The 22,327-nt window shown below is 39.6% G+C and overlaps 1 protein-coding gene across 7 annotated transcripts in view; it reads left to right on the forward strand.

Moving 5' to 3' along the window:
• Positions 1 to 22,327, forward strand: part of ZDHHC20 (zinc finger DHHC-type palmitoyltransferase 20) — a 59,417-nt gene that overhangs the window by 33,463 nt on the left and 3,627 nt on the right. For 2 of the 7 annotated variants that reach the window (XR_011259462.1, XR_011259464.1), the window contains exons 5-13: positions 2,051 to 2,120; positions 3,168 to 3,200; positions 3,799 to 3,919; positions 13,345 to 13,477; positions 13,862 to 13,988; positions 18,065 to 18,154; positions 19,141 to 19,185; positions 19,538 to 19,653; positions 20,918 to 20,995. Coding sequence is in view for 4 of the 7 variants with exons in the window: in XM_069601683.1 (XP_069457784.1) it covers positions 2,051 to 2,120; positions 3,168 to 3,200; positions 3,799 to 3,919; positions 13,345 to 13,477; positions 13,862 to 13,988; positions 18,065 to 18,154; positions 19,538 to 19,754 (791 nt within the window). In the remaining 3 variants the exon portion in view is untranslated. Of the gene's footprint in view, positions 1 to 2,050; positions 2,121 to 3,167; positions 3,201 to 3,798; positions 3,920 to 13,344; positions 13,478 to 13,861; positions 13,989 to 18,064; positions 18,155 to 19,140; positions 19,186 to 19,537; positions 19,801 to 20,917; positions 20,996 to 22,327 lie in introns of those variants that run through there. The other 5 variants (XM_069601684.1, XM_069601685.1, XR_011259463.1 and 2 more) reach the window with 4 other exon arrangements.

Genomic DNA, 22,327 nt, shown 5'->3' on the forward strand with positions numbered 1-22,327 from the left:
GAGCACCTTCCCCAGGCATTCAGTAGGTATTTGTGGGGTGAAGCTGTTCCTGGGTGTTCTCTGTAATGCCTGCTTATATATACACTTGAAAAATCTCCCTTTTCTCCTCTTCAGTAGTTTTCCCATTCTAGAAAATCTCATGGATGGAGGAGCCTGGTAGGCTGCAGTCCATGGGGTCGCTGAGGGTCAGACACGACTGAGCGACTTCACTTTCACTTTTCACTTTCATGCATTGGAGAAGGAAATGGCAACCCACTCCAGTGTTCTTGCCTGGAGAATCCCAGGGACGGGGGAGCCTGGTGGGCTGCTGTCTATGGGGTCACAGAGTCGGACACGACTGAAGTGACTTAGCAACAGCAGAGCTTCACTTCATGTTTTATCAGAAATAATATTGTCATAACAATAATAATTGCTTTACTGAGAATTTGATAAGTTCCAGAAGATTTTTTTTTTAATTTACACAATAGTCCACTACACTTGATATTATTTGCACTTAACAAAAGCAGAAATTGAGTCTTTTAGCAAGTAAGTTACTATCAAGGTCACAAGGGAGTAAGTGGGAGAGAACCAGTGTGAATCATGGTAGCTGAGTCTGGCTGCCTCTGGACTTGGGGCTGCCCTGCCCATGTTCAGCTGTCTGCAGGCCTCTCCTTCTGGTGTCATCGTTCTTGTCTTCTGTGAGACTTGCATAGAGATCTCTGACCTTTGTCTTTCCTTCTCCCTGTTTGCTGCGCATAATCTTGCTGCTTAAACATTTCCAGCTGGTTTCTTCCTTCTGCTTGCAGGTGTACTTCAAAGTACATCTCCTCTTAAAAACAGCCACAAAGGTTAGGTTATGATGTGTTCCAAGTGCGACTCTGTTTTCTCTTCCCCATGATTCCAGGTCTCCTTGTAACTTGTCTGCACACCGGCCTCTTTTCCTTTCCAGGAGGTTCCAGGCAGCTGGCTTTCATTCTTCCTAACCAAGCTTAGTGGCTTTTTGTCAGTCTAGCTACTTAAAACACTTTCTTCTTTGTGCTTTTCTGTTCTAGTTGTTTTTGCATTCTTGAATGTTTATTCTTCCTCCTACACTTTTTAACCCTGCCTCACAAGGTGCTTTTGTCCTATTCTTTTCAGGTAGTTCCTTCAGCTGTTTTCAGCCATGGGAGTCTGACACCACAATATTGTGGTGTTTAGTTTACTGTGTCTCAAATAATTTGTTTTCTGAATTGTTTTCAGGACTGAGTTAAACCTTTTTTTTCATATGAGTTAGCAGACTCAAGGCTGTGGTCACCCTAGCGCTTACTTGTTAGGCAGCAGGGGATGACAGCTGCACTTGGGGCCACACATTTACCATGTCTAGGAGTGAGGGTTTCAGAAGGGCACTGCCCAGCCCTCCCCCAGGGCCCCTGGAGACTGTCAGGGCTTCTCATTCACCTTGGCGTGTGTGCCCACTAGAGCTCCATTCTTGTACTTCCTCCAGCTTCCAAAGGACAGTGGTTCCTGAGTGACCTGTTGTCCAAATTCAAGCCAGACAAAACCTAACACCTTGGGGGCAGGAGGGAAGTCTATTGTGTTCAACTGTATATTCTCAGCATGAAGCAGTGTTTATCTCAGAGTAGAGACTCTGAATGCTTGTTGAAGAGCAAAAAAAACAACCTAACCCTCCTCCTGTACTCACCCCCTCAACCCATCAAGCTCATTTCTGTCACCGGCAACATTATTCTTCTGGCAAAACACCCTGGAAACTGCAGTTTTTCTGATTGCTGTGTTTACTTCAGTTTTTCTGTCTATTCCATCATCTAAGACTCTTCAAAAATCTTTTCAAAAAGTTTGTTTAGTTATTGGTATTATTTTTTAAATTATCAGCTGTCAGTTTCCCAGAGTTGAACTTGATCTCAAATGTGCTGGAGGAGAATCCATTTCGGTGTTAATAAAATGAGAACTAAGGACAGATGTGCTCAATAAATTTAATGACAGTCACAGAAAGAAAAAAAAAAGCAAATTTTATAGTCGTATTAACTCTAAAACATATATCCTTCAACAACTTCCTTTTAATTCTTAAATGTAGCCGTCAGATATTGTGAAAGATGTCAGCTGATTAAGCCTGACCGTGCGCATCACTGCTCAGCATGTGACATGTAAGTGCTCCTTGTTGGCTGTCATTCAACCCAGGACCGGAACTAGTGTGGGGAGGACAGGGGGAGAAACTTGCCCAGGACACTGCCTCGGCTCCTGGTACTGCTCTGTGTGCAGAGCTGACAGGAGTCCATACACAAGCCAGAACACTCGCTGAAGTCACCTCAGATGACAGTTCCTGCACCACTTAGATCTTTAAGTATGTGTACTACTTCTGCTTATATTTAAATGTAATATTGATGAGCAAGTAAGTACTACCTCCATGAGAAAGATAAACTTTATTTCTTGAGTTAAAAAGACCATGACAGTTTTCTTGCTTTTATTATTAATGTTGGTATTAAAACCTAACAAACCACAAAAATATTACTTTCAGTTACCACTTGTGAAGTTATTCCCCCTAAAATGTGAAAGATTTTATCTCTTACACTCTTGTGAGAAGGCGGTATGTTGAAAGAAAGACTTAGTGTGGGAATCCCAGTGAGTCCTTGTACTTCAGTGAGGGAGGCCATTTGATTTTATTTATTGTCTAACTTTATGCAAATATCCATTGCATATACTGATGGAGGGACAAATGTGGGGATTTTTTTTTCTGATTATAAAATACAGTGGTTTTTATACATGGGATAGAATTGTAATAAATCTATGGGAAGATGGACTACCTACAAGCCCATTCATTGAACACTGTTTTATTTCCAAAGTTGTGTTTTTATGACTTGCACGTGTTTAAAATAATTTTCCCTTTTGTCTTTCTCAGCTGACTCTGTAAACTACATCTATCTACTGTTCCAAGTGCTATATGCATCTTATCTGTGTATTATTACAGTGTTGCTTGATGTAGTTCAAGGCAGCCAGCCACGTTCAGCTCAATTCTCAGTATGAAAAATCACTGCCTCTTACCTATGTGAAATAACAGAAATTATCTCTAACCTAATTCTACTGGGTTGGTTTTCGTAAGATGTGAAAGGGAAATAAGTCCAAAAAACACAAAAATCAAATTAGAATTAGTGGAATTTTTTATATGGATTTTCTTCTGCTCGTTTGTTTCTTAGGTGTATTCTTAAGATGGACCATCACTGTCCTTGGTACGTATAAAACACGAAGGAGATGACATGAGGCGGGGAAGTGGGAAGGAGGGTATTTATTTCGAGTGATTGATCTCAGTGTTCCTAAATTTTGAAGGTCAATTTAATTACTCATAGATATCAAGATTAATGTAGTTTTATGTTTCTGTTTACATGTCTTTCTTTAAAAATATATTCTGGTGTTATTAACCCAAAAAATTGTACAATAAGAATTAACATTGAAATTCCAAATTCTTACAGAATTAATTTAAAACACACATTCACAATTAAGACACTGCCCCTTTCTTCTCAGATGAACCATTTATAGTTATAATGCTTTAACGGTTTTTGATATGTCCTATTTGTTTTCATCATGATTTAAAAAACAACAATAAATTTACCACCTTGGCCATTTTTAAGTGTACAAGTTCAGCAGTGTTAAGCATGTTCGCATTGTTTTGCGACTAGTGTCCAGAACTGTTCATCTTGCAAAACTGATTCTCTGTCCCCATTAAATAGCTCCCTACTCCCCTCCCAAAAGTCCCTGGCAGACACCATTCTAGTTTTGTTTCTCTAAGTTTGTCTTGTTTTTACAGTGTGATTTTGTTTATTCTTCTAGGGTGAATAACTGTGTGGGATTTTCTAATTACAAATTCTTCCTGCTTTTTTTATTCTACTCTCTGTTATATTGCCTTTTCGTGGCTACAACAGTTTTACAGTACTTCATAAAATTTTGGACGGTAAGTCTTTTTTCTATCTTAAACATGTATTTAAGATTTTTAAGATGGTATTTCATGAATAATTCCTTCATTCTGTATTATAAGTAGACAATACTTAATTGTACTAGTTAGAATTTATAATGGCTAGAAGACAAATGGGGTTAAAATTTCCCTTCCTATATACATGTTTATTTGTGAATAAATGAGTATTACACAGGACATAGTGAGTTTCTTTTAGTAATTCAGACTGTTTTCAACCATACTGCTAACAATGGGCTATCAGTTTTAGGGAAAGAGTTCCTTTCTTTGAGTTGATGAGACTTAGTGAAGTTTTTACAGTAATAAAATTGAAACTCCCAGCCTCAGATAACCATTAATCTGTTTCCTGTCTCTATAGATATTAATCATTTTCCTACTGTGAGTGGCAAATGTTTTCCCATTTTAATTGATGTCTTATAACTCCATTTTGTTTTTACTAAATCAGTTTTATATTTTTAAAGTAGTACTTTTAAATTATGATTTCTGGCTTTATTTTAGTCACTGTAAATTTATACAAATATTCATCCAACTTTTCTTCTAGCATTTTTTTTTCCCTTCATCTAAGTCTTTAATTTTGAAGGTGGGGGTTATTGTGGTTAAAAGGTGCTTTTGTATTTACTCTTCTTAAAAACCCTATGAAGGTATTTTAAAATGTAGGTTTTATTTTTATTCAGGTGTGGTGAAACTGACAGATCAGGAGGTGATAACCTTTGAAAAGATAGCTTGTTACTCAGTTCCAAGGGAGGGTTCCCACCACACTCCGCAGGCCCTCAAGGGGAAGGACCAGAGTCGCTCAGGAAGTCGAAGGTACAAGGGCCAGAGCCTTCACTAGTGTCCATGGGAGAGGCACAGTGAGGCAGGCTAAGTGCACATAGGGTTAGCTAGTTTGAGCAACCTCAGTGGTCTCTGGGGCTCCAGGCAGTCCCTTGTTTGCTGTGAGTAGGGCCAGGTAGTATTGCCCACTGGACTGTGAGAGCCAAGTAACCGGAGGTGTTTTGGAGTGTGGGCTCTGGACCAATTAGTTTGTATATAGTTTGAGAAGTACATTCCTTGCTGTCTCTTTTAAGATACAGATAGCCCTGGGAGAGGCACTCTCTCCCCAGTCAGCTAGGATCCAGATGCTCGGAGCATTGAGGCTGAAGAGAAGAAGAAAATATAGTTAATGCAGAAGGAGCTCTTATTTGTCCAGCTTTCAGAGTTGTAAACTGAGGTTGGAGAAGTTAGGCAAATAAAGTGAAGGTTGAATCAGTGCCAGATGAATGAAGTCCAAATTACAGAGTGTCACATTTCTTTATCAGAAACTTCAGCAGTGTTTGCATGTAATGATTTGTTAATGAAAAAGTAAATATTGTCAAACTTTTTAAGATTCATGATGAGCAGGGAAAGACTAATAACTTAAGTCTGCTTTTCTCTTCATTCTTCAACAGTTACTATGTGCCAGGCACATATGTTCTAGGCACTTTGGTTATACCAATGTACAAAGCAGACAAAGAATTCTGTCTTCGTAGAACTTACTTTTGAGAGGGACTAAACAAACAGTAACCATAGTAAATAAGGAAATTGTGTTATATACTGGAAACTAAATGCTATGGGAAAAAAGTAGATCAGGGTAAAGGATTTAGCAAGTGTGTGGGGCAGGTGGGTATAATGGGCAAGTTATAGTACTAAAAAGATTGATCACGGCAGACCTCAATAAGAAGATTAGATTTGAGTGAGACTTGAAGGAAGTTAGTGGATATCCGAGAGAAGATTATTTGTGCACCCAACAAATGAGCATGTAAATATATACAGTAAATATTAACAGAAGTAAAGGGAGAAATAAGAGCAAGACAGTAGACAGAAATAAAGGGTGAAAGTAAAGGGAGAAATAGCAAGATAACAGTAAGGGCCTTTGATCAATGGATGGATCATTAGACAAAAATGAAATAAAGAAGTATTAGACTTAAATGACGCTTTAGTCCAGAGGGACCTGATGGACAGAGCACTCCGTCCACAAGCAGCAGAATACATGTTCTTCTCAAGTGCACATGGGACATCCTCTGTGATAGGTCACAAAATGTGTCTTGTCATTTTAGGAATATTGAAATGATAGCAAGCATCTTTTCTAACCACAATGGTATGAAACTGGAAATCAATTTTAAGAAAAATAAACTGGAAAATTCACAGATATATTTAGATTGAACAACATGCAGCTGAACAACCATTTGGTCAAAGAAGGAATCAAAAACTATTAAGACAAATGAAAATGGAAATACAACATAAAAAGAGTTCTGGGATGCAGCAGAAGCAGTTCTAAGAGGGAACTTCATAGAGATAAACCTATGTTAAGAAGTAAGAAAGGATCTCAAATAACCTAACTTTACACCTCAAGGAACTAGAAAAAGAACAAAGCTGCAAGTTCATAGAAGGGAGGAAATAACAAAGATCAGAGTGAAAATAAGTGAAATAGAAACTAGGTAACTAAAACTAAGAGCTGGGTTTCTTAAAGAATAGAGAGACCTTCAGCTAGTCTCACCAAGAAGAAGAAGAAAGAGGGGACTCGAAAGAGGAGACGTTACAGCTGATAAATACAAAGGGTCAAAGGGACTTCTCTGAACAATTATATGCCAAATAATTGGACAACCCAGAAGAAATGGATAAATTTCTAGAAACGGACAACCTACCAAGACCAAATCATGAAGGAAGAGAAAATCTGAATAGACTGATTAATAGTAAAGAGATTGAGTAATCAAAAACCTCCAAAAGTCCAGGACCTCTGGCTTCACAGGTGAACAGCCTACACTGATCCAGCTCACACTCTTTCCAAAAGTAGACAAGAGAACACTTCCAGGCTCATTTTATAAGGTCAATATTATCCTAATACCAAAACCAGACGAGGTCACCACAAGAAAATTGCAGCCTAAAATGCCCATTGAACGTAGATTTTTTAAAATCCTCAATAAAATATTAACAAGCCAGATTCAACAATACATTAAAAGGACCACATGCACCCTGATCAAGTAAGATTTATTCCAGGGATTCGAGGATGGTTCAGCATCTGTGGAGCAGTATGTGTGATACACCCCATTAACAAAATGAAGGATAAAAATTATATGATCATCTCAATAGATACAGAAAAAGCATTTGACAAAATTCAAGATCCACTTATGGTAAAAACTGTCAACAAAATTAGTATAGCGGGGACCTCAGTTTAATGGCCATATACTGACAAGCCTACAGCTGACATCATACTCGGTGGTGAAAAGCTGAAAACTTTCCTCTCATATCAGGAACTAGACCAGGATACCCACTCTTGCCACTTTTATTCAACATAGTATGGAAGGTCTTAGCCAGAGCAATTAGGCAAGAAAAAGAAATAAAATGCATCCAGAATGAAAGGAAGAAGTAAAGCTGTCTCCGTGTGCAGAGGACATATTATGTTAGAAAATCCTAAAGACTCTACCAAAAAAAAAACCAAACCTGTTAGCTAATTAATAAGCAAGTTCATTGAAGTCATATGATACAAAACCAATGTACAAAAATCAGTTGCATCTGTGTACACTAATAGACTTTTAGGAAGAGAAGTTAAGGAAACAGTCCCATTTACAACTGCATCAGAAAGAATAAAATACCTTGGAATAACTTTAACCAAAAAGATGAAAGATCCATACACTGTAAAGTATTAGTCATTGATGACAGCAACTGAAGAAGACCCAAATAAATGGAAAAATAATCTGTGCTCATGGATTGAAAGAATTAATATTGTTTAAAATATTAATACTATATATCAGTTCAGTTTAGTCGCTCAGTCGTGTCCAACTCTTGGTGACCCTATGAATCACAACACACCAGGCCTCCCTGTCCATCACCAACTCCCAGAGTTCACTCAGACTCAAGTTCATCGAGTCAGTGATGCCATCCAGCCATCTCATCCTCTGTCGTCCCCTTCTCCCGCCCCCAGTCCCTTCCAGCATCAGAGTCTTTTCCAATGAGTCAGCTCTTTGCAGGAGGTGGCCAAAGTACTGGAGTTACAGCTTTAGCATCATTCCTTCCAAAGACATCCCAGGGCTGATCTCCTTCAGAATGGACTGGTTGAATCTCCTTGCAGTCCAAGGGACTCTCAAGAGTCTTCTCCAACACCACAGCTCAAAAGCATCAATTCTTCGGCGCTAAGCTTTCTTCACAGTCCAACTCTCACATCCATACATGACCACAAGAAAAACCATACCCTTGACTAGACAGACCTTAGTCAGCAAAGTAATGTCTCTGCTTTTGAATATGCTGTCTAGGTTGGTCCTAACTTTCCTTCCAAGGAGTAAGCGTCTTTTATTTTCATGGCTGAAGTCACCATCTGCAGTGATTTTGGAGCCCAAAAAAATAGTCTGACACTGTTTCCGCTGTTTCCCCATCTATTTCCCATGAAGTGATGGGACCTGATGCCATGATCTTTGTTTTCTGAATGTTGAGCTTTAAGCCAACTTTTTCGCTCTCCTCTTTCACTTTCATCAAGAGGCTTTTTAGCTCCTCTTCACTTTCTGCCATAAGGGTGGTGTCATCTGCATATCTGAGGTTATTGATATTTCTCCTGGCAATCTTGACTCTAGCTTGTGTTTCTTCCAGTCCAGCTTTTCTCATGATGTACTCTGCATATGTTAAATAAGCAGGGTGACAAAATACAGCCTTGACATACTCCTTTTCCTATTTGAAACCAGTCTGTTTTTCCATGTCCAGTTCTAACTATTGCTTCCTGACCTGCATACAGATTTCTCAAGAGGCAGGTCAGGTGGTCTGGTATTCCCATCTCTTCCAGAATTTTCCACAGTTTATTGTGATCCACACAGTCAAAGGCTTTGGCATAGTCAATAAAGCAGAAATAGATGTTTTTCTGGAACTCTCTTGCTTTTTCTATGATCCAGCAGATGTTGGCAATTTGATCTCTGGTTCCTCTGCCTTTTCTAAAACCAGCTTGAACATCAGGAAGTTCACGGTTCACGTATTACTGAAGCCTGGCTTGGAGAATTTTGAGCATTACTTTACTAGCGTGTGAGATGAGTGCAACTGTGCAGTAGTTTGAGCATTCTTTGGCATTGCCTTTCTTTGGGATTGGAATGAAAACTGACCTTTTCCAGTCTTGTGGCCACTGCTGAGTTTTCCAAATTTGTTGGCATATTGACTGCAACACTTTGACAGCATCATCTTTCAGGATTTGAAACAGCTCAACTGAAATTCCATCACCTCTACTAGCTTTGTTCGTAGTGATGCTTTCTAAGCCCCACTTGACTTCACATTCCAGGATGTCTGGCTCTAGATGAGTGATCACACCACTCATACCAATGTTCCCTTGATATCTCTAATTTTCTTGAAGAGATCTCTAGTCTTTCCCATTCTATATATATACATACTACCCAAAGTAATCTGCAGATTCATTGCAATCCCCATTAAAATTAAAATCCCAATAACGTTTTTCCAAAAGTAGGACAACCCTAAAATTTGTATGGAACCACAAAAGGCTGCAAATGACAAAAACAGTCTTGAAAAAGAATAAGGTAGAGGTATTTTGCTTCCTATATTACACATCTGTAGTAATCAAAGCAGTATGTTATTGGCATAAGAACAGACACATAGATCAGTGGAACAGAATAAGAGCCCTGAAATCAACCCAAGCATCAATTAATTTATGACAGGGAGCCAAGGATATACAATGGGAAAAAGACAGTCTGTTCAGTAAATGGTTTTGGGAGACCTATATAGCCACATGTGGAATAATGAAACTGAGCATTAGTCCTCCATCATGGACAAAAGTCAGCTCCTAAAGACTTGAACATGAGAGCTGAAATTGTAAACCTAGAAGACATGGGGGCGAGCTCCTTGACCTCAGCCTTGGCAGTGACTTGTGTGGATTTGACACCAAACATAAAAGCCACAAAAGGAAAGAAAACTCAACAAGTGAGACCACATCAAACTGAAAGCTTCTGTACAGAAAAGGAAACTGTTAACAAAATAAAAAGCCTACTGGATGGAAGAAAATATTTGCAAATTATGTATCTGATAAGGGATAATATCCAAAATATATAAAGAACTCACAGCTTAATAGCAAGAACAAGACAAAACAGCCAGATTTAAAATGGTCAGAGGGTCTGAATAGACCTTTCTCCAATGAAGACATATAGATAGCCAACAAATGCAAGAAAAGATGCTCAGGATTACTAATCATCAGGGAGATACAAGTCAAAACCACAGCAGCAGGATTTCCCTGTGGTTTGCAGTAACTAAGACTCCACACTCCCAATGCAAGGGGCCTGGGTTTGATCCCTGGTCAGGAAACTAGGTCCCACATTCCTCAGCTAAGAGTTCACATGCCACAACTAAAAATCCTGCATCCCACAACTAAGACCTGGCACAGCCAAATAAATAAGTGAAAGTATTTTTTAAAACCTTATACCTGTTAGAATGGCTGTTATCAAAAAGACAAGAAATAACAAGTTTTGGCAAAGATGGGGAGAAAAAAGAACCCTTGTGTGTTGGTGGGAATGTAAATTAGTGCAGCTATTATGAAAAATGGTATGAGGAATCCTCAGAAAATTAAAATTAGAACTATCGTCTCACATAATCCAGAAATTCTGCTTCTGGGAATATATCCAGAGGAAACGAAAACACTGACAAAGATACCTGCACCCCTGTGTCACAGATTATTTACAACAGCCAAGACATGAAAACACTGAGGTTTACATTGGTGGATGAAGAACTTGTGGTATAAATATGCCATGGAGGATTTCACTTTTAGTCCAGTGGATAAGAATCCACCTGCCAATGCTGGGGACAGGGGTTCAATCTCTGGCTCAGGAAGATCCCAAGTGCCATCAAGCAGCTAAGCCCGTGTGCCGCAACTGCTGAGCCCATGTGCTGTAGCTATTGAATCCCACACATCTAGAGCCTGTGCTCCCCAGCCAGAGAAGCCACCGCAAATGAAAAACCTGTGTACTGCAGTGAAGAGCAGCCCCCACTCACTGCAACTAGGAAAAGTCCAGCAAGGAGCCAGCACAATCAAGAATAAACAAAAATTTTTAAATGTGCAGTGGAATATTCTACCATAAACCAAGAAGGAAGTCTTGCCATTTATGACAACTCAGATGGACCTTGAAGGCATTATATTAATTGAATCAAGTCAGAGAAAAACAAATACCATATTATCTAACTTATATGTGGAATTTTAAAAAAAAGCCTCATAGACAAAAAGAACGTTTTGGTGGTTGTCAGAAGTATGGGGTAGAGGATGGGTAAAATGGGTGAGGGTGGTCAAAATAGTCTGGAGATGTAATATCCAATGTGGTGACTATAGTTAATAAGTATATTTTAAAGTCTTTAAGAATTAGAGTTGGAAAGATCTCATTAGAAGAAAAAAGATTCTGTGACTGTGTGGTGTTGGACATCAGCTAGACTTTTATTAGGATCATTATGCAGTTATAGACGTGCATGGAATCGTTACGTTGAGCTCCTGAAACTAATGGAATGTCATGTTAGGCCTCAGTAAGAAGGTAATACTTGACAAAGATATGACGGAACTTAATGGATATCTGAGAGAAGAACATCTCAAACAGGAAGCATGTATACTTTAGAGTCAAGGCCCAAGAGGAGGAGCCAGTGCCAGGAGGCTTGTCTCGTGAGGCTGAGCCAGAGGGAGGCTGGTGCAGCCCAGGAGGAGGCCCAAGGGGAGAGGGCCTTCGGGGGTGTTGCCAGGGTCAGAGTGGGGAGCAGAGGGGTGAGGCCGTCTGACTTCCTCAGGGCCCCTCGGATTGCTGTGCAGGAACTAGACCACATGGTAGGTGAGGGCACCTTTCCCAAGGCTGCTGCCCACCAGTGAGGCGGGACAGAAGGGATCAGGCCTGGTTTTCAGAAATCACTCATCAGAAGTTTTTTAAAAAGCTATGGGCTAAGCAAAATTAATTTTATTCCTTCCTGGATACAAATCTATTTTAAAAATTTCTTGGAAGGGTGTGTAAAGTATACCCTAAATGTGCTTGGAGAGCGGAATCTCCTTGTCTTTTGTGTTTTCTTGAGAAAACGTCATCGATGACGTTTAAAGAGCAACAACTTGGTGACCCTTCAAGACATGAAAGGTTTACAACAATAGTTCGCAGGATAATTTTGTATAAAAAGTGGTTTCTTAATACACTGTCTCTATTTGTACAAGCTTTGCCGCAGGAAATCTACAGAGAGTTGTCCAAAGGTAAAATACATTATTGCCATGACATTCTTGCCATCTTTTTTTGTGACATTTATAGTGAATATGTGTAATACTCATTTGCTTCGCAAGATGGGGAGATAGAAGAATCACTTGTATCTAAAAGGAGTTGTGTTTCCTCTAGAAGACAAGAGGAAAAGATGGGTGTCAGAAATAGCTAACGCTAAAAACCTACCACTTAGCCTGGCTTCCCTGGTGGGCTCACATGGTAAAGAATCTGCCTGCAGTGCAAGAGATGCGGGTTCGATCACTGGGTTAGGAAGATCTCCTGGAGAAAGGAGTGGCAACCCACTCCAGTATTTTTGCCTAGAGAATTCCACGGACAGAGGAGGCTGGAGAGCTACAGTCCGTGAGCTCTCGAAGAGTCAGACACGACTAAGCAGCTAACACTTTCACTTCGCTAGCCTATGAACAGTGTTTAAGTCAAGCAAGAGCAGCTCGTGTTCTCTGAGGCTGTGGTTGGCCTGTACTGTGAGAGTGACTGCCCAAGGCTTCTCCTTCTCCCCTTGCTAGATCCTCAACTTCTTCTAGGTGAACATGTGCTTCTGTTGAGATGAATATGACCATTATGATAGGTAACAGAGTTGCTGTTTTCATTCACTAATACCTTGTGGCAAATTTATATACCAGAATTGGGAATTACCAGGAAAAGGTCTGTAGGAATGTGCAGGTAGGCATGGAAGCAGCTCCAGGGGTAGCCTGTTCCCAGTACGTTTGTTCCAAGAACAGAGACTGGGGAAGTCCGACAAGAGCTTTATCACAGCTAGCTTCTGGTTAGCAGCATACATAACTACCACAAGCAAATATTTTAGCTTAGATGGAGAAAATCCTCATGTATCCTAGATTTGGGGGCAAGCTTAAATATATGTATAAACTGTAAAAGAAACATGTTGAGTAAAACGTTCATCTTTTTATTCATTACTGAAAATGTTGCTAAAATTTAAGAGGAGTTTTTTAAAGTGACTCTTCCTGACATGTAAGCAAGCCCCTTTGGTAATACCAGCTCTCTGCTTTGGAACATGTTGCTTTTGGATGTATTATCTAATTTATTTTATTACTTCTCATACCTGGCTTTTTTTTTTTTTTTTTTGGTGAATTCAACAGTCATTAAAAAGAACCATATAATAAGAGGGTATTTTAGAGGTTGACTATTCTCAAAAGTAATTCGTCTCTTCTCTTTCCTCAGAATGAACTCACAGATACACGTGCAAAATTCCACGTACTTTTTCTTTTCTTTGTGTCTACAATGTTCTTCATCAGCGTATTGTCACTTCTCAGCTACCACTGCTGGCTAGTTGGAAAAAACAGAACAACCATAGGTAAGTAGGTTATATAAGTTATAATTATTTAGGAATCCCAAAATTTTAGAACTGTGCCATAAGGCACACAGTAGGAAGTTCATACATAATGAATGAGTGAAGTTGCAAGAGATAGAATATCTTATATATATATGTATATATATATATGTAAGGTATATTGAACATACTTCAGTAGATTTTATAAAGGTGATGAAGTATTCAGAGGTTATATTATTTTCCCAGAAAAGTTTTAGAAACTCATTTTTAAGTGTTACAAATATAGTATTTAAGTTATATTTATAGTTTTTGATATCAAAGATATAAAGCAAAAAAAAATTGGTGCTTTTCTTCCCTCTTATAATTTTCAAATAGGTTAACTCTTCTTTTTTTAATATATCCAAACAGAATCATTCCGTGCACCCATGTTTTCATATGGAGCTGATGGAAATGGTTTCTCACTTGGATGCAATAAAAACTGGAGACAAGTCTTTGGCGATGAAAAGAAATATTGGCTGCTTCCAGTATTTTCAAGGTAGCTTCTAAAATGCGTGTCTCAGATATTATGGAATCTATGACAGTCTCTCTCTGGTTACATGTCTTAGGATTCAGAAAATCCAGTATGTTATGATATTATGAGCCTTGAGAATGAAAACTCAGAATATCTTGATTACATAAGTATTTTGTTTTTCATATTTTTTTAATGGATAAAGGAGAATTTGGGCATATGTTTTAGTGAGAATTGGGGTAGGGAAAGATGATTCATAGAAAATAATAATCACTCCATATCCTTCAAAATGAAAATGTTTTTGAAGTAAAAATCATAAGAATGTATTCGCCATATCTTCAGAGATTTTTCCAGTTCAGTTCAGTGCAGTCGCTCAGTCGTGTCCGACTCTTTGTGACCCCATGAATTGCAGCACGCCAGGCCTCCCTGTCCATCACCAACTCCCGGAGTTCACTCAGACTCACATCCATCGAGTCGGTGATGCCATCCAGCCATCTCATCCTCTGTCATCCTCTTCTCCTCCTGCCCCTAATCTCTCCCAGCATCAGAGTCTTTTCCAATAAGTCAACTCTTCACATGAGGTGGCCAAAGTACTGGAGTTTCAGCTTTAGCATCATTCCTTCCAGGTTATATAATCTGTTGTATCTTAAAGAAGACCCAACACATAATGCAGTTTTTACCTCAAATTTAAATGAGAATATATGCTCAAAAAGATTCATAATTTCCTTTCCCAAATTTTCAGCCATCCTACGCCATCCATACACAAAAGTTATTATAAAAAAGGAAAAAGTATTTGAAATTCAAATACCATATTTATAAGTGCTGTGGGTTCCTTTTTCTTTTTTCCGTTAATTGTATTGCTTATTATTTGTTTGAAAATGACATATTTGCCTTCTTTTTCTTTTTTGCCACACCATGTGGAATCTTAATTCCCTGACCAGGGACTGAACCTGGGCCCTGGCTGTGGAAGTACACAGTCCTAACCATTAGACTCCCAGGGAATTCCCAATTGCCTTCATTTTTGAAAGGCATTTATGCTTGGTATAGAATTGTAGATGTTGCTTGCATTTTTTCTGATGAGAAGTTTGTGGACATTATCTTTTTTCTATTTGTGTAATATGACTTTTTTCTCTGCCTACTTTTAAGATTTTGTTTACCTCTAGTTTCATACAATTTGTTTATCACTTCAGTTCAGTTCAGTCGCTCAGTCGTGTCCGACTCTTTGCAATCCCATGAATCGCAGCACGCCAGGCCTCCCTGTCCATCACCATCTCCCGGAGTTCACTCAGACTCACGTCCATCGAGTCATTGATGCCATCCAGCCATCTCATCCTCTGTCGTCCCCTTCTCCTCCTGCCCCCAATCCCTCCCAGCATCAGAGTCTTTTTCAGTGAGTCAACTCTTATCACTAGTTTCATGCAAATGATGTCATTTTCTTCATGATACTTGTGCTTAGGATTGTTGTGCTTCTTGGATCTGTAACTTAAAGTTCCATCAAATTTGGAAAAATACCTTTAACCACTGTTTCTTCAAGTATTTCTTTTTTTTTTTTCTTCAAGGATTTCTTCTGCCACCCCCCTCCCACATCACATCACTGCAGGGGCTTCAGCTGCATGTCTGCGGCCAGCTGGGGTCTCTGCCTCAGCTCACTGGTGGGCAGCTCACTTCTCGTTCAGTCTTCTTCCTGCGTTTCACCTTGAAGTGCCCCAGTCTCTTCTGTGTGCTTTATCTATTTTCTCTCATATTCAGGTTTTTCCACTCTTGACAGACTTATTTTTTAAGGTTATTTTCTCCTAAACAGAAATTTCAGTGTTGGCAGTTGGTTTTTTTGGCTCTTGTGTTTTTTTTTTTTCTTCTTTAAAGATGTTGTTCCCTTATCCTCTGTCTTATGTTGTTTGTGTCAGTAAATCAGCCTCCCTCTTATTAATGACCTTTATTCCACTGTTTGTACAACCGCACCTCAGTGATAGTACGGGTTTGGTTCCCAACCCCACATAAAGCAGGTATCACAATAAAGTGAGTCATATGAATTTTTTGGTTTCCCAGTGCATATAAAAGCAATATTTACACTAACCATAGACTGTTAAGTGTTTGATAGCATTATATCTTTTTTTTAAAAGGACAATGTACATACTTTGATTTATTATCTAAGCCTTTAGCAAGTTGTGATCTTTTTGCTAATGGAGGGTTTGAAATATTCCAAGAATTACCAAAACGTGACACAGAGATGCAAAGTGAGCAAATGCTGTTGGAAAAAATGGCACTGGAAGACTTGCTCAGTGCAGGGTTGCCTCAAGCCTTTAATTTCTAAAAATCACAGTATCTGCCAAGAGCATAATGAAGCACAATAAAATGAGATGTGCCTGTAAATTACTCTGTCTCTCTCTCTCCCTCTCTGGCTCCTTTAAGACTCTGTCTGCATCACTAGTTACAAGTGGTTTGCTTATTATGTTCCTCTGTATGCTTTTCCCTATGTTTATCCTCTTTAGAGTTCATTAGGCTTCTTGGATCTATGAAGTTTTAGTTTTCATCAAGTCTGAGTAATTTTGATACAATTTTCTATTGTTCTTGTTGCCTGCTTCCCTCTTCCTGTGCCCTCCCCCAACTAGCTTTTCAGGTTCTTAAACATTCCTTGAGACGCACTGGTTGTTGCTGTTGTCCCTCTCTTCTCACTTCCATCTTTCTTCTTTCTTTGCTTCAAGTTGGATAGTTTCTACTGTCACACGTCTGTGAGTTCACTGATCTTTTCTTCTTTAATGTCTACTGTTAAGCTCATCCAGTGAGGTTTTTTATTTCAGATTTTAGATATATATATATATTTCAGCTTCAGAAGTTCAATTTGGTTCTTTCTTCATTTTTTACATTTCTCTTCATTTAAGTCTATGTTTCAGGTTTTCATGGTCATTTCTAAACCTTTTCTGTTGACTTTTTTTTTTAATGCTAGTAATTTTTGACTAGATGGTGGACATTTCGAATTCTGAATATTTAAAATTTGTCTCCCTTTAAAGAATGGTGGATTTTGTTTTGGCAGACTGTTAAGTTACTTGAGTTTCAGCTGAGTCCTCCTGAGGCTTGTTTTAACCTTTGCTAGGTTGGTGTAGAGTAGGCAAGTTAATCCTACAACAAAGGTGAGAGCCCACTGGGGTCCCCACCAGATCCCGGTGTTCAGTGCGGTCTCTCTGCTCTGGCAGGTCAGCGTGGATGCTGGCAGTGCGCTGCGGCTCCACTGTGCAGTTGCTCTTTTCCCAGATTCACACACGTGGCTGAGAATTCATCTAAAGGCTCAAGTAGAACCCTGTGCAGATTCATGGAGCCCTTTCTCTGCACATCTTCCTCTTGCTCAGCTCTGTCCCCTCAGTTCAGTGAGACCACCTTGCCCTGCTTGCCAACACAACCCCTCCCCACCCCCACCCACTGGTGCTCAGGCTCTGGCAGAAACTGCGACTCCTTGGCTGGCTTCACTTCTCTAAGACGCCACAGTTCTGTGTGGCCTGTTAGGAAAACAGTTGTCTGTCAGCTGTTTGACAGCAGGTCAAATCTTCCCATTAATCCATCTTGGCTGGAAGTGGAACTCCCTGCTGGACACAGTTTTGATGTTTTAAGAATGTGGAAGTGAGGCATAGCTGTACTTTTTTAGATTTTCTTTTCTTTTATTCAGTGATATATCCCTAACATTTAAAATGGTACTTAGACCATCCAGTAATATTTGTTTAATGAATGTTGTTGAATGAATGAATATATGGAATTTACATCTTGAATTTCAGTTTGAGCATCTGTGATATCTTAAATGATTCTAACAGGCAAGTCAGTTATCCAGATGTTTGAATCTATTGTTTAAGGTATCATAACTTTAGGTATTACAACTTTAAGTCATGATAATTTTAATAGTCATAGAAGATATTGTTTTTAATTGCATGTAAATTATAAAAGAAAGACTTACTTCCTCAGTGAAGTCTGAATTAGAAATCTTAGAAATTATTCTCTGAAATGACAAGTTACAGTAATCTCTTTATACCATCCTTCTGAAAAATAGGTGTTAAATTTGACCACTTTGATTTAACTTGATATGATTAAATTATCACTGGTATTTTTCATTATTGCAGCCAGGGTGACGGCTGCAGTTTTCCGACTCGCCTTGTGGGGACGGATCCAGAGCAAGCTTCTGTCTCAAACCAAAGTGAAAGTGCCAGAAGGTGTGCTTCTTGTTGTTAAGTTTTTCAGAATTCATTGTAAAGCAATCTGTGTGTGTGTGTTACACTTAGATAAATACAGTAGGAATGTGGTAAGCCGGCAGAGACAGGAAAGATAAATTCTGTACAGGTTTCTAACTGAGGGTCAGTGTATGCATACAGCTGATATGCTTAAGGTAACCATTCAAACTGGAACACTTTGAGAGTATGAAAATGAATGCCTCCTGTTAGTAGTTGGGCCAAGACAGGCTCATGTCATTGGAAGTGTCTCGGCAGAGAAGGAAGCATGGCTCCCCTACCTGTTCTGCATCTTCCTGGAAACAGAGACTCTTGAGATTTGATTATGTTGGTTTCTGTCAGTTATATTTTCAAAGAAGTTAGTCATTGTACTATTCTCCATTTTATTTTGATAAACAGATTTTAACTGGACTGTGAAAATAATATGAATGAGGATTCAAAAATACAGATACAAAATTTCTTATTCATCTTAGAGGATATTTTCTCAAGAGTTTGTATGGCAAGCACACTGATTGATAAATTCAGAGAAATAGTTCATTTTAGGTTAAATTTTAAAGAAGGTAGAGGTACCTCTGTCAAAGTGAAACACTTGAAATGTATTTACTCCAAAAATAAACTGTGGGGGATAAGGGGTCACAGATTACTTTTGTTAGAACATGGGCCTTAGAACCTAGAACCTAAGGCCTTGGGACCTCACAGCTCTAACATTTACTGTGGGCTTGTGGACCTTAGACAAGTTAGTCTGAGCCTCAGCTGCCAGCTCTGTGAAAGGAGGATTCATCCTGTTTCCAGGGTTGTTGTGAAGCTGGCGATTATGAAAGCACCTAGCGCAGTGTCTGGCCCATAGTGCGTACCCCAAAATAATAGTTCCCTTTTCTTCCTTCTTGTGTTCCTCCACTCCCTCCCTCCCTGGATCTCTTAGCTAGAAAAATAAGTCTGCACTGAATCACTGAATCATTTTTCCCCCTTAGATCTATACTGCAGAGGTAGAAAGCAGAAAACTTGGGAAATGACAGGTAATTTTTTGTCCTGGCCACAGACCTAGATCCTCACCTGTTCTGTGCTACCTTACAGCTCTTGATTAACATTAACACGTTAAACACATTTCAGATTGGCCTCTGAAGCTATTTTTCTTTTGCCTAATTGTTTTCGTTGGCAGTGCTGAGTACAGATTCTTGGGTCTAGGGAGCCATTTAATCGGGGGTTGGGGGCATAATTTTCTTCTGAAGATGGAGTTTTTTCAGCGTGCTGAGATCTCATGCGTTGCCCTTACGTATTTAGGAAAAGGAATACTAATTTGCTGCTTATTAATTAAATACTCTTAATCAAGCATTAAACTCTTTACTGAATGATTTGCTCTTCTTTCAGTATTGGGTCAAATCAGCCCTTTCCTATCAAACCGCTTAGTGAATCAAAAAACCGCCTATTGGACAGTGACCCTCAGTGGCTGGAGAGTGGATCTGAAGAAGGTGTTGGCGGATCAGGTAATGGTTGTCATCTGAAAACATTGCTTCATCTGCTTAAAATGAAAACCACCAGACTTAATAAATGTGGAAAAAGTGAAATACACTATGTGATATTTTAAGATGCTAAAATATTTGAAACTTTTTAATAAAATGTCTACTTTGTGGGCTGTTAGTGTTGACTTGGAGCTTTCATGGAGGCGAGGGTTCAATGAGAAGTGTAGTGACTGCTGCTGTTTTTTTTCTGTTCACAATTTTTCGTTTTTCCTTGTTGTTATCCAGCCATGTATTTCATCACCTCAGATGTAGAAAGTTGTTTAGGGCACAGTATTCTGGATAATGTTTAAACAAGGTTATTCTTTAGGGTCATAGCTTTTGCTTATTTGAAAATAATTTTTTTTAAGTCTTTATTGAACTCGTTACAACTTTGCTTCTGTTTTGTTTTGGTTTTTTGGCCACAAGGCATGTGGGATTTTAGTCCCCGACCAGAGATCTAACCCTCACCTGCTGCGTTGGGAGGTGAAGTCTTTAACCACTGGACCATGAGGGAAGTCCCCGAAAAGATAATATTTTTGGAATGCCTTGTACTCTTTGGCTGTCTTTTCTTAGTATAAAAATAGTGCACTGAGTATATTTTAACATTTTAACCTTTTAGTGATGACTCTTAATCATTTCATGAATTTGTGGATACGTTCTAGAACAGTTGGTAAGATAGCAGTGGGATTTTGAGTCAGGCCTGGGTTTGTAATAGGTAGTCTGACCATTTACTAGCTTAATACATTATCTGTGGTTCTTAATAACACTAGTAATAATATTCTCCTGGCACTATAGGAAAATGGTTTGGACATTCAGATCCATTTGTAACTAACAGTCAGTTTGTAAGTAACTGTAGGAAAGAGCCTTGAAAACTTGTCAGAATTTCTGACTTGTTGTTTTGGCTTTAAGCAGCATTTAAATTCTCTTAACTTAGCATCATTAAGGCCTTCATCCAGGTTATTTGCCCCTCAGTATGAAGTCGAGGGAAAATCAGAGGTTTTTGGACTTGAAATGACTGCTGCTAAACATCTTTAGAGCCAGAGGACATTTTCACCTAGTGTGAAAACCAGACTTTCAGATCTTAGCGCTGCTTTCCTTCTGGGTTCTAACAGCAGACAGATGGTTAGCACCAGAAGCCTATTTAGGGCTTACATAAGACTTGCTTTTACTGTGATCATCAATTTTACCATTTAGCTAGGAACCTAATACTTCTTTTTCTGTCATGTCATATATAATTATGTGCTTACAGGGACAAATAACCATGTAACAGTGGCAATAGAAAACTGAGTACCACTTGTTCATAACTAACCAATTGAATAAGAGCAAGGTAAGACAGTATAAAGGTAATTGCTCCAAAAATTGCCCCTTATTTGCATGTCGTACTCTCAAAAGAGTCTGTAGTTGAGTCTCATTCTTTCCATTATGGTATCAAATAGCTCAGGACAGACTGAAAGATCACAGCTGCCTACCTCCCGGTTTTCTTCCCATTCCTAGCACAGTCTTACTAAATATTTATTGGTAGAATAATGAAGAAATGAATAAATATGGACAACTAACCTTTTCAGTAAGCAGTATTATTAATTTATCTAAGGGGAAAAGGTGACTTTGGCCCAGTGCTGAAGAAATTTGATCCAGAGAAGAGGGACTAAGACTTAAGAGGCTCATTGATGTTCTTTACCTGGTAAAAGATGCAGCAGAAAGCAGTTTTCTGTGTCTGAGTACGTGCAGCCGCTGGGGCAATCACGTGCGGCAGCTAGAGCAATCATGTGCGGCAGCTAGAGCAATCACGTGCGGTGATGCTGCCTCTGTGCCCAGCAACAGTAGCCAGAGGAGGTTTACTTAAACAGGACTAGGAGCCCTTGTGAGGGCGGTGCTGACCCTGACGCGCAGGGACACTGAGCTCTCGAGAAGAAAGCTGTGCACCTGTCAGTGGAAGCTGAGCTCACTGGCTCAGAAGCATCATGTGGAGCTGTTACATTTTTTAAAACCCACATGTGGTGTTTATTGGTTACCTGTTGCTGCCTAACAAAGTATACACACTTAGCAGTGTAAGACAACACACCTTTATTACCCCAGTTGTCCTGTTCTTATCTGTAATCTCATCTAGGACATCTGCTGCCTCATGAGTGTTTGTCATTAGCATTCAGTTCCTTACAAGGACCTGGAGCCCATTTGCACATCACCAGCCCCTGTTGGGGCTCCCAGCAGGCAGGGGGCAGCCCGAGCCACACGTGATAATGACATGTCACCGGCAGCTCCGGGGAGAGCTGGTCTTCCTCAGACAGGGCGCCCGGTCCTATCTCTGCGCTCTTCTGTGTATAGGTGGAATGATGGCTGATGCTTCTGTTTAAGAACCCTCACTGAAATTCCTGGTGGCTCAGATGGTAAAGCGTCTGCCTGCAATGCGGGAGACCCGGGGTTTGATCCCTGGGTCAGGAAGATCCCCTGGAGAAGGAAATAGCAACCCACTCCAGTACTCTTGCCTGGAAAATTCCATGGACAGAGGAGCCTGGTAGGCTACAGTCCATGGAGTCGAAAAGAGTCGGACATGACTGAGTGACTTCACTTTCACTGAAATTCCCACAGACATCCAGTAGCAATCTCCTCAGCTTAGGCCCGGGTTAACAGTAAGGGAAAAGTGTAAGCCTCGGCCTCTGTT

This window comes from Ovis canadensis, chromosome 10, assembly GCF_042477335.2.
Source record: "Ovis canadensis isolate MfBH-ARS-UI-01 breed Bighorn chromosome 10, ARS-UI_OviCan_v2, whole genome shotgun sequence".
In the NCBI taxonomy this organism is placed as follows: Eukaryota; Metazoa; Chordata; class Mammalia; order Artiodactyla; family Bovidae; genus Ovis; species Ovis canadensis.